Raw genomic sequence first — 13357 nt, 5'->3', positions numbered from 1 at the left:
GAACTACAGTATATGCAAGAAGGCCTTGGATAGTCCTAAAGCCTCCAAACAACTTTCTATATCATATGGCTAGAAGAAGCTTTGATTGAAGTGTTTGAAAACTTTTTTTTATTTTGGTACAAGAATTGGGAAGTCTTATTCTTTGAGGTGGACAGAAACAAATCTCTTCTTCTGAAAGCCAACCCCATCTGTATTCTGTGACAGGGTCAAATGGCTTTTTTGGTTTGTTTGTTTGGGCTTTTCGCCTAGGACAGTGAAGAGTGACAGGAAGTGAGTGAGAGAGAGAGATGGGGTGGGTTCGGGAACCCGTGGGCACTTGGACCCTAACATGGTATGGATGCTGAGGGCAGTTGTGCCACACAGGCTTGTGCAAAATTCCAGAATTGAATTGAAACTGGCTCTTAAATTCCAATTCAATTGAGGTAGCAAACAGGAAGCAGAATTGCAATTCGAATTGTGCACAACCCTGGTGCCACAGCATCCCCGAAACGGTCAAATGGCTTTGAGAAACCTCACCGCGTTCCCCTGCTGTCTTTGTATGTTACACTCTGGGGCTCTGACAGAGGAACCGTGGTGATTATTCCTCCCTGCTGCTCATCAGCCCAAGTGCTCTCTGTCTCATTAGCTGAGTCTGCCCCCCCCCCGCCCTGGGATCTTAGTTAGCTCTCTGCCTCTCCTCTGATCTGCAGCTTAACATGTGATTACCTCAGTAAACTCTGTGTGATAAACCCATGATCCACCCATATCATCTCCACTGCATGTGAGTGTGAAAGATAGAAAAGAAGAAAGAAAGACAGAGAGAGAAAAAGAAAGAACGAGCCTTAGAGCTTAGGGATATCAGAACAGCCAACAAGTGAGAGGAAAATCTACCGAGCACACAATTAGTGAAAGACAAGATGGGGCATTGATCTGCCAGAGCCGTAGACAGTCAGCTGGCCTAACAGCTTTATTTGACAGGGGCTGAACAGCCCCGGGATTGCAGGGGATTTCCTAACAGAGTTCTGCTGTTGGAACTGGTCTGAAATGACTGAACTTATTTGACAATGGCTTCAGGGTTGACTGGCTTTTACAATTGAGCATCGCAGAGTAGGTGTCAAGCTGGGTTTCCCCACCCATGGTGATCAAGCAAATGTGGTGTTTGGAAATTGTCAGCATTACAGTGCATGCAAAGCAATGCAATGTGTGTTGCTATTACCACTGTTAACTATGGTGGGAAATCTATCTAGCCTAGTGAAAGTGATGTGCAGAGTAGCAAAAGCTCCATGTATATGATTGTTGAAGTTGAAGGATGTTGGTGCTGAGTGTATGTAAGTATCACCCACTATGTAAGTTCACAACCAGCGTGGTTTCCCAGAAAGGAATAAAAAAAAAAACAATCTTAATAAAAAATAGTCAATTTTATTTATTTCTCTCTGTGTAGCAAAACTAGTCATCAACATGCGATTATTTACATCCAGCAAACGCATGTTTATTACGATAAATACAAGATACATCTAGAAACGACATAAACAACATGAGTTTCCTCATACAAGACTTGACAGGTTTTACTCAGGTACGCTAGTCATTGTCTTATTTTTTTATACTTTTTTTGCAATGCTCATAATGTCTTCAAAGAAGCAACACATTTTTTTTGTTGTTTTGATGCAAGTACACATAAACGTGCAGACACTTTTGTTCTGCTTCAAGTCATGCTTTCGTCCCCTTCTCCCCCTTTCTGTCTGTCTTTGCAATTACTTTCCAGAGAATTCTCATTAATGAAAAAAACAGTAAATTAATCAAAAATTAAAACAGAACATCCTCACTTCCCCCTCGACCTACTCTCTGATGCTCTGTTACTTAGTTGACAATAAATCGGTCACTTTTGAGTTAAGATGGTTGTTTACAGTGCCCCCATGTTAGGTATTCCTAGTATGCCAAATGCAATGAGTTTGTTGAATTGGTTCAGTGATTCAATCAAATTAAACACAAGTAGCATTTTTACCTACTGTGTCTTCTATAACTGGGGATAAAACCATTTTCCGGCATCGTTTTAGAGTTGGATTGTCAATGCTACTTTTCAATTGAACACACATGTGGTGACCATTTAGTCTTTTGGTTTGTTTACTATGAACATGACAATGATGCACCTCACAGAGACATAAATATTAACATTTGGGATAAAATATGTATACATTCCTGTTAATCTCACAGTAGGCTCATATATTTCCTCGCTAATCAAGAGAAAGTATACCTTAAGTATTAAGCGTACCTACAGGCAAAAGTATTGGATCTGGGGCAAGGTATCTTTTGAGCCTTGTGATTTAGCTGTCAATATATTTCTAGTTTTCCTTGAAGTTTTTCACAACTGCTGGAATGCTTAAAAGTCTTGGAATGTGTCTTGTTTGGTAAACCAGGAGAAAGCTATACTAAAAACCACCTGCTTGAAAAATATTCAAGCTGTTGTGGTGAACTGAATAAGAAAACATTTATTTCATTAATATTATTTGTCATTACTCTGATTAGCTTAGCTTGAAGGCATATGCTTCTGATTTTCTTTGTCTTGGTACACAAGCCACTTGTGGTGGAACCATTGTTTCTCTGAAAATACTATCAGTTTTTTAAAACTATTATTGAAAACAATGTCTTACAATTTATTTGCTTTGCCTTTTTCTTTACTTTGCAAATCTGTAAAGCATTTTGTGATGGCATATGGCCAAATTATAGCCATTGTATTATGCTGCATATCCCACTTAATGTTGCATACTGAAGTGGAATCCTGGGGCACATGAACAACTTTCCTTTGGGAAAACTTAATTCTATGTCTATTTGAGTTCATCATCTGCATGGCCTATAGTTTTCCGTGCTTTCCAGCACAAGGTGACATCTGATGGCATAAATGCTATTCCTTATAAAGGGGGAAGAGTTATATGGTAAGGCAATAAACTTCTCTAATACTCAACACAGTTTCATTTTCATAAAGGTCTTGGAATGTATGAATGCCATTTGCAGTATATTATTGTATTTTTTATTTTATTTTATAAACAACTTAAAAATGTATAGGAAAATATGAAATCAATACTGCTCAGACAAAGCAATAAAAAAGTTCAACCCTATGTACAAGAATGAGTGTGAGAGTGTGTGTGACATAATGTAACTAGCAGAATACTTCAATTTCAAGAACAGCTGAACAAGACTTCTTGTTAAGAGTTAAGGTCCAATATATTCAGCCTATGTTCCTGCATTATGGCACCTTGATCAGGCATTAACCTGTTCACTTCATTAAAACAAAATATATGTCTTTTAAACTCAAAAGCTCTTTGCAGGATTGAAAACAAGTCATGTTTGTCTGACTTTTGGATCAAAGAAGTAACCGTCTCACTGTCCAAACTGTCCAAAACTAATCAAAACATTTAACACATATAAGGCTTACTTTGGATAGAATTCCTTCATGGTCGGTTGTTACAAAGGAGGTACCGACTAAATCAGGGTCATTTGGTGAAAATGTAGCTCCTGGATGGGACATACAGCCGAAGATGGACACTGCTTGGGTAACGCTCTTTCTGAACAGTCTCTCACAAGAGCAGGAAAGTGACGATGAAGATTCCAGTTCATTTTTGCCGTGTACCTTTTTTTTGTTGTTCTGTGTGCACCTCTTCAACAAGACAGAAGCTTTCTCTCTTTCTCGTCTGTCTACCTAGAGAGGTAGAGGATATAAGTCAGTGAGATGGACATATGGCTAGCGTGGCTATCACCATTGTCATTGAATGGAGATATAAGTAAAGTGCAACTAATTGAGAGATTTTACTCACCACACAGGTTAGTTTGTCGTTCAGATCAAAATGCTTAAATTAACAAGGGATTCATATTTTTAAAAATTCTGCTAAAAAAAACGGCATATGTCTGTGTGGGGAAAACAGTCTCATTTTCATCGCTCCTCTTGATTATCTCTTAACCATCTCTCTTTCTCTCTTCCTCTTCCTCTCTTCCTTCTTTCATTCGTCTCGGCTCCCTTCACTGAAACATCCGGGGACGTTTCAGGAAGACCTTTTCGATGAAGTTCTCGAGCTCTTCGTCGCTGTCCTGCTCGGAGGGCCTCCTTTGACCGTAGTAGTCCTGGCCACGGGTCACTAGAGACGCTGGGGGCGGGTAATAGAAGGCCGACCGATGACGCACAGGCGAGCGGGGCTTGGGCATGGGCACGGCGGCGAATGTCCGAGGATGGGGCACAATGTAGTTGGGGAAGTAGAGGTTTCGCTGTAGGGTGGCTGGCGTGCGTAGTCGTGGCTGGGCCCAGGTGCGGTACCTGCGCTTTGGGGTGAAATCAAAGTCATAGTCCAGGGAGTTTCCCAGGAGGTTGTTGAAGGCATAGGAGGGCTTGGCGTAATAGCGAGGCTTGGGTTTGGGTGGAGGGAAGTAGATGGGGTAGTAGCCAGGGTAGGTTTTTTGGTAAAACGGATAAGGGGGATAGGCTCGAAATGGCTGCTTCTGCGGCTTCAGCCAGAAGTCTTGCTTGTTGGGCTTCATTACGGCTCTGTCTTTGAACCAGGACTTGAACGGGCTGGACATGGGCGGAGGCTGTTTGACCGGCGTGGGGAAACGGGGAGCCGGCGCCACGGGAGCAGGGGCTGGGGGCGCCATGAGAGGCCGTTGCCACGTCAACGTCTCCGGGGCGTCCTTCTTCTTCTTCTTCTCAACGTCACTGATGATGTCCACCACGTCATCCGCCGGCAGATGGAGCTTGCTGGAGATCTCGATCAGCTTGTCGATGGTTTGCGGGTCAATGTCGTCGTCGTCCAGGTCCTCCTCTTCGTCCGAACGCTTGTCCTCTACCGCGTTCATCCCCAGGGTGTTTTTCTTCCTATGGTCCTGAGACTTCCGTCCATCTTGTTTCATCATGTACTGCAGCAACATGTCGGAGGCGATGTCGGCGAGCTTCTCCTCTTCAGCTTTGGCCCTCTGTGCCTCTGCCGCCTGCCTCCGCACCTCCTCCTGCTCCGCCTTGGCCCGAGCCTCTTCCTCCTCAGGACTTATGGCCTCCTCCTCCTCTTCCTCCACCTCTTCCTCCGCAGGGTTAGAGAGGTTATCGCCAAAGTCGTCCATGAAGTTACCGCCGCGGTATGCTGGCCGATTCTTGGCTTTGGGCTGCTCCGCCTCCTGCTGCTGTTTCCACTTCAGCTTCTTCTTGGACAGGCCCAGATTGTAGCCCCTGAACCCTTTGGGCCGAATATCGTTGTCTGTGTAGTCGTCGCTGTCGGGGTCGGTCAAGTGTCCTCGGCTCTCTCTGTGGCCTGTTTTCTCGGCGCTATGGCTCTCCGTGGTGGTGCTGTAGCTCTGGAACTCTGCCAGCATGTTCTGCAGGTTCTTCACCTCCTCTGGACTCAGCTGCTCCTCCTCCTCCTCCTCCTCCTCGTTGCCTTCTGGGTCATCACCAAATTTGATTGGCTCGTCTTTCGGCCCCTCCTCCGCTGGCTTTGGCTTCAGAGGCACCGTCTGACTGGTGGTGCGGCTCGTCACCTTCTCCGTCAGCCGCTCCTCCTCCTCCTCTGCCCTCTTCCTCTCCTCCTCCTCCTCCCTCTCGCGCTCCTCCCTGCCCTGAGCTGCCGCGGCGGCCATGACGAGCTCCAGCTCCTGCCGTCCGTCTCTGTCACGGTCCGAACCCTGCAGATCCCGCTCTTCCTCCTCCTCTCCCTCCTCCTCCTCCTCCTCTTCTTTGCTGCTCTCCTGCCCTCTCTTGACCTCCAGGCCCTCCTCTGCGCTCCTCCCCTGTCCGAGCTCCTCGGCTCCCTCACTGGTCCTCTCCCCCTGGGGCTTGTTGAGAGCCTCCAGGAGGACAGCTGCTAATGTCTTGGGGTCGACGTCTTTGAAGAGTTCATCTTCCTCTTCCTCCTCCTCATTCGGACCCTGTTCGTCTTCCCCCAGTCTGAGGGGCAGTGGTGGCTGAGCGAGGTCTCGGAAAGGCCCATTGTGGTCACTTATGGCCTGCCTGTCTGGGTTAATGGGACTGCACTGGGTGAACTTTGATGAGAGACTGAGCAAAACTAACAGAAGAAAAGAATGGGCACTTGATGTGTTTTGACACCGGACCATGACCATGCAAAATCAGGGGTTTAGGGCTCAGAGTGATGTTGCTGTGAGAGAGAGAGAGAGAGAGAGAGAGAGAGAGAGAGAGAAGGGGGGCAGAGGGACAGAAAGAGAGACATGGAGGAGGAAAGAAAAGAAAAGGAGTTAATCAAAAGGATTTCTTGCCTTTGTGCCACATAGTGACAGCGCATCTATGTCCATCATTTAAAAGAGCAAAGTCTATTCAACACTTTCCTGTTTCATGTTCACATGAAAAACATAAAAACAACGACAAGAATTCAATGCCATAATGTCAGATAGACTAAATATGCACAAAACACATATGCAGAGTGGGCAGCAAAAGGGACAGTCAATAAAATTCTTCAGAAATAGCATCGCAAAAACACCTAGACAGGTTTATCCCAATGACGTGACTAATGTTGTACTTTCGCTCACTTTTTGTACTTTTGCTCACAAACTTGTTGCGCATTCTTCAGTAAACAACAGCTTGCAATGTATGCTTTCGACACCGTGAGCTGATTTAATTTAAGCCACTTAATTGGTTTTTCTGCTCGAGCTCGTGTGTGAGCGCGCTAAGCAGCCTCCAGCATGTGAGCTAGAGACACGCGGAGCAGTGCAAACGAAGAGGAGAAAAATGCATAAGGGTGAGCCCACGCGCGGGGGTAGAAATATAAATGTCACGGCGTAATTTACATAATTCGGTGACCAAGGTAACAGTGAAAGTTTTAAGGGTAAATTAATTACTATGCGGTAAGTCACATTTCAACGCCACCAAGACATTTCAGAATAAAGGGATCAAGTGGATTGTGTTTATGAGACGGTTTAAACACTAATGCCCATGCAATTGCTTTAGTGGAGGAGCAAAAGCGATCCATCCCTGTGTAATATCCCTTCATTTATTGTTCAAGGCAATATCTGAGCCATCGTTCTAGAAAGGGTTCCATCAATTAAAGATTATGAATAAATAGCCTAATCAACAGGAGGTGCCAAACCAAGCGCATCGGCATGGTTGGGTATCTTGCCGATGTCGACATTCACCTGAACATGGAAATAACAAGCTGCCGTGGCAATATGACCCTGCATGGATCACAAGTAACTAGTTCATCAAAAGCATAAAGCATCTAGTTCTTCTTACATATTGTTTTAATTGGACTATAAACGGATTTCAATGAAGATGAAACTTCACATGGTGCTGTATAGCCTATTCAATTCATAGTACAAAGTTTTCCACGAGAAAATGTATATTTTACTTAAGTGATCAATATTCTTAAGACTGCATTTCTCACCGATATTACCCTACGCTTCCATCACTGGATGGATGTTTTATCTTTATTGAATTCTTTGATCTAAATACATTATCCGAGGTATTATCTCCAAAGCACATTGTAATCCGCTTTTTAGAAACCTGGCTTCCTCGCAATCTTGTAGGACCTACAGCTACTCATCTACAGGGCTGGAATCGTGATCTGTCTGAACATAGCCACTCATAAATCCAACCAATCTTCATCTAGGCTCTTCATTTACTAGATAGCCTACATAACTCAAATCTCAATTAATTGGCTGTTTCCCAATTCTCCCGAATCTCAAATAATTGGTTGTTTACGTTTATTTCACGTCATCTCGGACTTTCTTTATAATTGGATATGCAGTTGTTATTTTTATGATGAGGCGCCATGGTGACGATACAAAAGAATACAGGGAGGGGTAGAGAGGTGGATGATGTTGTTGATTATTAAAGATCGTTCAGATCATCGCCACAAATATAGCACACCATAAATTGTGGAATCTGTTTTATCATCTGTACCCTATTATTACTTGGATACATAACAGGAATGCATCCTGTTCCTAACAAATACCAGTAACAAAACTTAATTTTACCATTATCGGGATGTATAACCATAAAGTTCCTATTCATAAGAGTTTGTGGTAGAAAATAAGTTAAGACTTACCACAGACCAGTTGAGGGACAGCGCTGTCCGATATGTTTGGATATTTTTTTTTGCCTCTTCTGTATAGTTTCAATTCTTTATTTCGGACTGTAGCCTTATGAACCAGCTGCGATGATGCAGTCAAATATGAAGAAGTTATTGTCCCTGTCTTGTTTTCATAGACGCCGTTGTCTTCTCACGGCCCTAAGATATTTTCAGTACCTTGGCCAGCTCCTGCTTTATATGGCGGTCTTCCTCTAACCACGTGACGTTACGTCAGACAGCCACATTGACGTAAGCTTCTCCATTGATAAGAATTTGCTTGTCGATCGAACGACGTGTGTTCGCTACGCTGCAGTGCCCAGATGAATGAACGGAAGCAGGATGAATGAAATAGTATTTTTTTCACAGGAGGGAGTAGGAGAGAGAAAACATTACAGACAGGACATAGGATAGGTTTTTCCAGATGCAGCTGTGCATGATATGCTGAAACTCCCCAGCACACACAGTCAACCCATAAACTAGAATGCCCATAGCCTAAACAGATTTGTCAGTCGTTGTCAGCCTGACAACCGAGGAGAAGGCTAGAAAAACAAGGTTGATTTCGCTCAGATGGTTTAGAGTTCTAGTAGCCTAGGCTATAGGCTAATATAAGATCACATCACAATCAGCAACATCCAGTAGCCTATGCGCGTGCATGTGTCTCCGTGCAGACCTATGGAATGTTGCTGCCTCGTCATACTAAAGCCTTTCCCCATCAGTGATGTGGATATTCCCTTTATCAGAAATACCAAACCCATTTATGTTATTTCACAAAGTATTTGGCTATGTCTAATATTTTGCGCTCTTTCATATCTTGGTCAATAATTCCGGCTTTTAATGAGGCTATCCAGAATGTCCAGAAAATGTATTAGCCTATAACATGTCAGCCGATGGATTTGTATTTGACCTGTGACTTCAGAGTTTTGCAGATTGCTGAATTAAGGAAATGAACATATAAATAGGCTTTCACATCAGAGAAATACCGCACATTATCTACTTCCAAGGGCAGGCGCATCCAAATCAGCAAACAGCATATTTCGATTGCTGTCTGGTCATTTAGCTAGGCCTACGTCAGGTCCATCAATGTAGGCTAATGTAGTCTAATGTCCCAATATGATGACACGCAGGATAGGCACACTGTGACCTCACTGAGAGTTTGGTGGCGGCATCATTAGTGGTGTAATAGGCCTACAGCCCACATCATACTGTGACAGCATGTTGAAAGCCTGTCGACTTGGGTGAGATTTTCAGACACAGACCTTCAGCTTTGATGGGCATTGTAGCCTATAGCCTAATGCAGACTGATGGCCGACGAAATCAATGAAAAACAAACCAAAATGGCCATTTCTGATGTTCATGTTGCGCGGGATACGGTGATATTGAATTCGGTGACAGAATTGTTTGTATTTTCTTCCTCTTTGACTAGCAACGACTTTCCTTCATAAATGTCAAGACGTAGTCTACCCTCTGGAAAGAAACACATAAAATGAAATCATAATTGCACTTGATTGTGGGTGGTGATAGGGGCGCCTTTGACTTGATTAAACACTGAGGGTGTCTGTGTTGGAGTTTGCGCTGCAGAGAGAAAGAAAACTAGTGAGAGAAACATGTAGGCCTAGCCATGTTTAATTGTTTCTGTGTTCATGAGACCAGGGCCACGGTTCAGATGGCCAAGGTCTAACCAGGTGTTTGAAATGTCAGATTCTCTATAGGCTGTCACATAGCCTTTTGTGTCAGTTTTTAGGGGTCATTCCCAAGGTGTGAGTGACTCACTTCACCTGTCTCATATGTCTTTGCTTAAATAGAAAAGGGGCCTTAACAACAACAAAACAGGTATAAAAGATATCTAGCCTAAGTTTATCGCAAACTATTGAACGAATGGATTCATTAGGGCAAAATATTATTAACCCAACAATTTATAAAATGCAAAGCTTAGGCCACTTAAAGGTCAACACAACTTAAAGGCTAACATAACAACGACAAGTCTCCAGCAATTTAGCCTATGAACTACTGGCCGCTCGGAATAGCCTATGCCTTGAGCATTCAGTGACGCACGTCGCAATGTATCTGATTTCCGTATCTGAGCTAATACTGCTTTTTTGGCCGAAAGCACTGCATGCGTCCCGAGAAAGCTGACAGCTTCTGCACCAGGCTGTACTCAATTGCGGATGCAGGATGTGGCAGTCTGTCAGCAGCCGCGAAAAAATACATCGATCAACGTCTATCCCGGAGTTGATATGTGTGGACAACCTAAGTATTAGGCTATAAGCATATTCTGACTTTTTATTATTAAGCTTTGTGTTAGGAGGACCTCAGATAGCTCTCGCTATCAGTTGCTCAGACAAGTGGTGTGTATTTACAAAAAGAGGCTGTCTGTGATTGGCCAGTCACACATCCCTTCTAACCGGCTGTGTTTCATTCATAAAAACTGCGAGGGGACGGCGGCCCTGCTTGAAAAAAGGAAAAGACCTGACATGCTGAAAGATGACACGCAAAAGCAGTAGGCTACATAGTAGCATATAGACTAATTGTTCGCATGTTTTGATCGCCAACGTAGGTTTAAGCAATAAAGCACGACAGAGGAGGTTTGGTAAGGATGCCTAGCCTACACGGCCGTGGTGCGGTGTAGACACGAGGCCATCGGGCCTTAGATAGCCTAACTACAGGCGTGGATTTGGGCTTTATTTTACCAAATCCACGGCCGCGAGTGCCTACTAGGTTATACTACAACCATTCTACCACCAAATCGAGTTTAAATACATAATTTCATTTCATTTAATCCCCCCCCAAAAAAAGAAAGAAGTTCCAATCTTAGTCTGGTCGTCTCCTGCTGCCAAGCAGAATATCACTCGAGTGTCAAACTCAGTGAGAAAGACTGCATGTGCGTGCACACAATTTGTGTACCCTATTTCTTGTCTATATGCCATTGCTTTACATGCTAAATTGAACATTCATCGTACTCCATGCATTGATATCAGAACATTAACTAATCTATATTTGAATGAGCATAATTGTTTAAGATAATCATCAGGAAAACCATCCCATCCTCGAGAGAGCAGCGTTAGTGTTCCATGCGTAAGGCCGATGGTGAAGACTGATCGTTTGAGGTCCCAGATTTGACTCGGAGTTAATGAGTCGAGTTGTGCTGTGTTGGGGCTCTCCCTCGATCAATCTCCTACGCCCCTCAACATTTTAGCTCTGCGCTCCGTGTGAGGGCGCACTATTAAATTAGCCAATTTATAATCGAGGCAGACAACAAACCGTGGGAGGGTTGCCCTTAGTTCGGAAATGAGGCAGAAGCTTATCCACCCACATGCCTTGTCAGTGGATTGGTGCAGGGGTAGCACGCATACATGTATATCCTCCTCAGGTTATTGGGAAATACACTGTATGAGGATCTATACATGAGAATGTAACATAGTATAGCCTATTTTGCTCACAATACAGCTGCATAGGCCTATTCATTCAGTTTATCCTAACGAAAGTAATTGAGATGCAAGATAATTCAGTGATATGAGCTAGTCAGTCTTTGCAGACAGTTAATGCAGATGATGTTGATTATGTGGGATTTACTATACCTTTGCTATGTGCTCTCACCTCACTCTAAGGCACAGATGGTGCTTGGTGATTGGACACATTCTGTAAACAACACATTTCAGCATAACAAATAACAAACATGGCTTCTATTACGGTTTTCATGTCTAGTATTCCAATGACTGTCTCTTTTATCAACAAAGCATGTGTAGGTAGCCTAGGCTATGAATGGTGAGTGTCAGCTACGTGTTCAGATCTGGTGGAGTAGATTGTCATTATCTGCTCCAGCACAGCAGATGGGGAGTAATTTGAGGTCAATTCAATGTGCTTAATTTTCTAGGATGAGTCATAGCCTCGTCATCAGTAGCAGAACAAGACGAGTTTACAGAGGGCTGTTTGCTTGCGTGAATGCGCGCGCGCGTGTGTGTGTTTGTGTGTGTGTGTGTGCGTGCGTGCGTGTGTGTGTTGTGTGAGCAATTACCTGTGTGCATGTGTCTGTCACACTGAAAAAGGATAAACACGATACACTGGCACTAAACCAATTTTATTATCATGGAGATTTATAGGTCTCCTTGGTCATTAGGACCTTGGGAAAACCAAGGAAAGTTTTCACTCTTGGCCTCTGACAGAGCTAACTGCCACACAAGGAAAATGGAAGCAAGAGTGCCGTTGATTGTACTGTATATACTACATTTGCATTTTCATGTATTTGTACATTTGCCAGATGTTTTTTATTCAAAGCGACTTAGAGCAATAGAATAACATTTACATACTCTCTTCTGGAGACACTTATAGAGGAAATATATGTCAACACAGAGCCCACCACAACCACCATCAGTACTATTGCCTGTTTTCATCACAACAGATCCACAAAGTCAGGTTAACATGGTAGAAAAAACATACGAATGCTAGTCTTAAGCATGAAAACACATAGTCTTCTTGGACATGAAAGGGAAATTAATTTGGATTATTTCTTTCCTTGACCAAAATTAGTCTGATGGTATGGTATGCATTAGCCTACAGTGTATGATCAGCCAATTTACACAGCATGTTGTAGCTTAATATTTATCTTTTGCAGATTGACATATCTGTTGCCATGTGACGTAATTTTACACAACAGCAATAATGATAAAATGTTTTCTATCTAATTTGACTGATTTAGCAAAACTAGTGTTTTACAAATTGTAGGCAATATTTTGTGAAAATGATACAAATGTGGTAATGTATCAAGATGAAGAGAATCCTGACCTCCAAATCTTTCATTCATACCAGCCTGGTACCCCTGATTTCTTGTCCTTTTGACTGGCAGCATGTTTACCATCTTAGTAAAGATTAGCCCCGGGGCAGTTGTTGTTGAGCAGAGGCTAATGTTCTCACACCAGCTGCTAATTTGTCTGATGTGTCACTTGCGTCACAAGGACAGTGATAAACTGCACTTGTTTAGAGCTGTGTCCTTTTGCAGCTAAGGACTTTACTCCTCCCCATCAGTGGGGATCAGATCAAACAGATCATCATGCAGACACGAAATAAAGCCAAAACATATTAATCACAGAATTCAGGGGATGAATATCACTGATGGATATACTTTATCCACAGAAACACGATGGTCTCTACATTTGCTTCAGTGTTTTCTTTCATTTCGTGTTTTGGTTCCTCTTTGCCCCAAAGTCTTATAAGTAATCTAAATTGGTAAAAAGGGATTTTTTGAAAGATTGACCAGATTTAGCACTTTGTGCCTATCCTCCCTGGGTCTCCTGTAACATCCTGACTGAAGCTCGATTGTAAAACACTTG

The 13357-nt window shown here is 43.2% G+C and overlaps 1 protein-coding gene across 1 annotated transcript; it reads right to left on the bottom strand.

Moving 5' to 3' along the window:
* Window positions 1–1382: 1382 nt before the first annotated feature.
* vgf (VGF nerve growth factor inducible) lies at window positions 1383–9079 on the bottom strand. The gene is made up of 4 exons (XM_042069862.1): window positions 8010–9079; window positions 3789–6107; window positions 2494–3673; window positions 1383–2419 (listed from the first exon to the last, which is right to left on the bottom strand). Exon 2 carries the CDS (start codon window positions 6070–6072, stop codon window positions 3991–3993), a length of 2082 nt encoding a protein of 693 aa, XP_041925796.1. The 5' UTR covers window positions 6073–6107; window positions 8010–9079; the 3' UTR covers window positions 1383–2419; window positions 2494–3673; window positions 3789–3990.
* Between the last annotated feature and the right edge of the window lie 4278 nt (window positions 9080–13357).

This window comes from Alosa sapidissima, chromosome 18, assembly GCF_018492685.1.
Source record: "Alosa sapidissima isolate fAloSap1 chromosome 18, fAloSap1.pri, whole genome shotgun sequence".
Classification (NCBI taxonomy): Eukaryota; Metazoa; Chordata; class Actinopteri; order Clupeiformes; family Clupeidae; genus Alosa; species Alosa sapidissima.
Note: the sequence above shows the minus strand (reverse complement) of the source record. Positions and strands in the feature narration are given on the sequence as shown.

What these genes read in the sequence shown, in the direction of transcription:
- vgf (XM_042069862.1), bottom strand. Translation starts at nt 6,072, where the DNA reads ATGGTCATGGTCCGGTGTCAAAACACATCAAGTGCCCATTCTTTTCTT.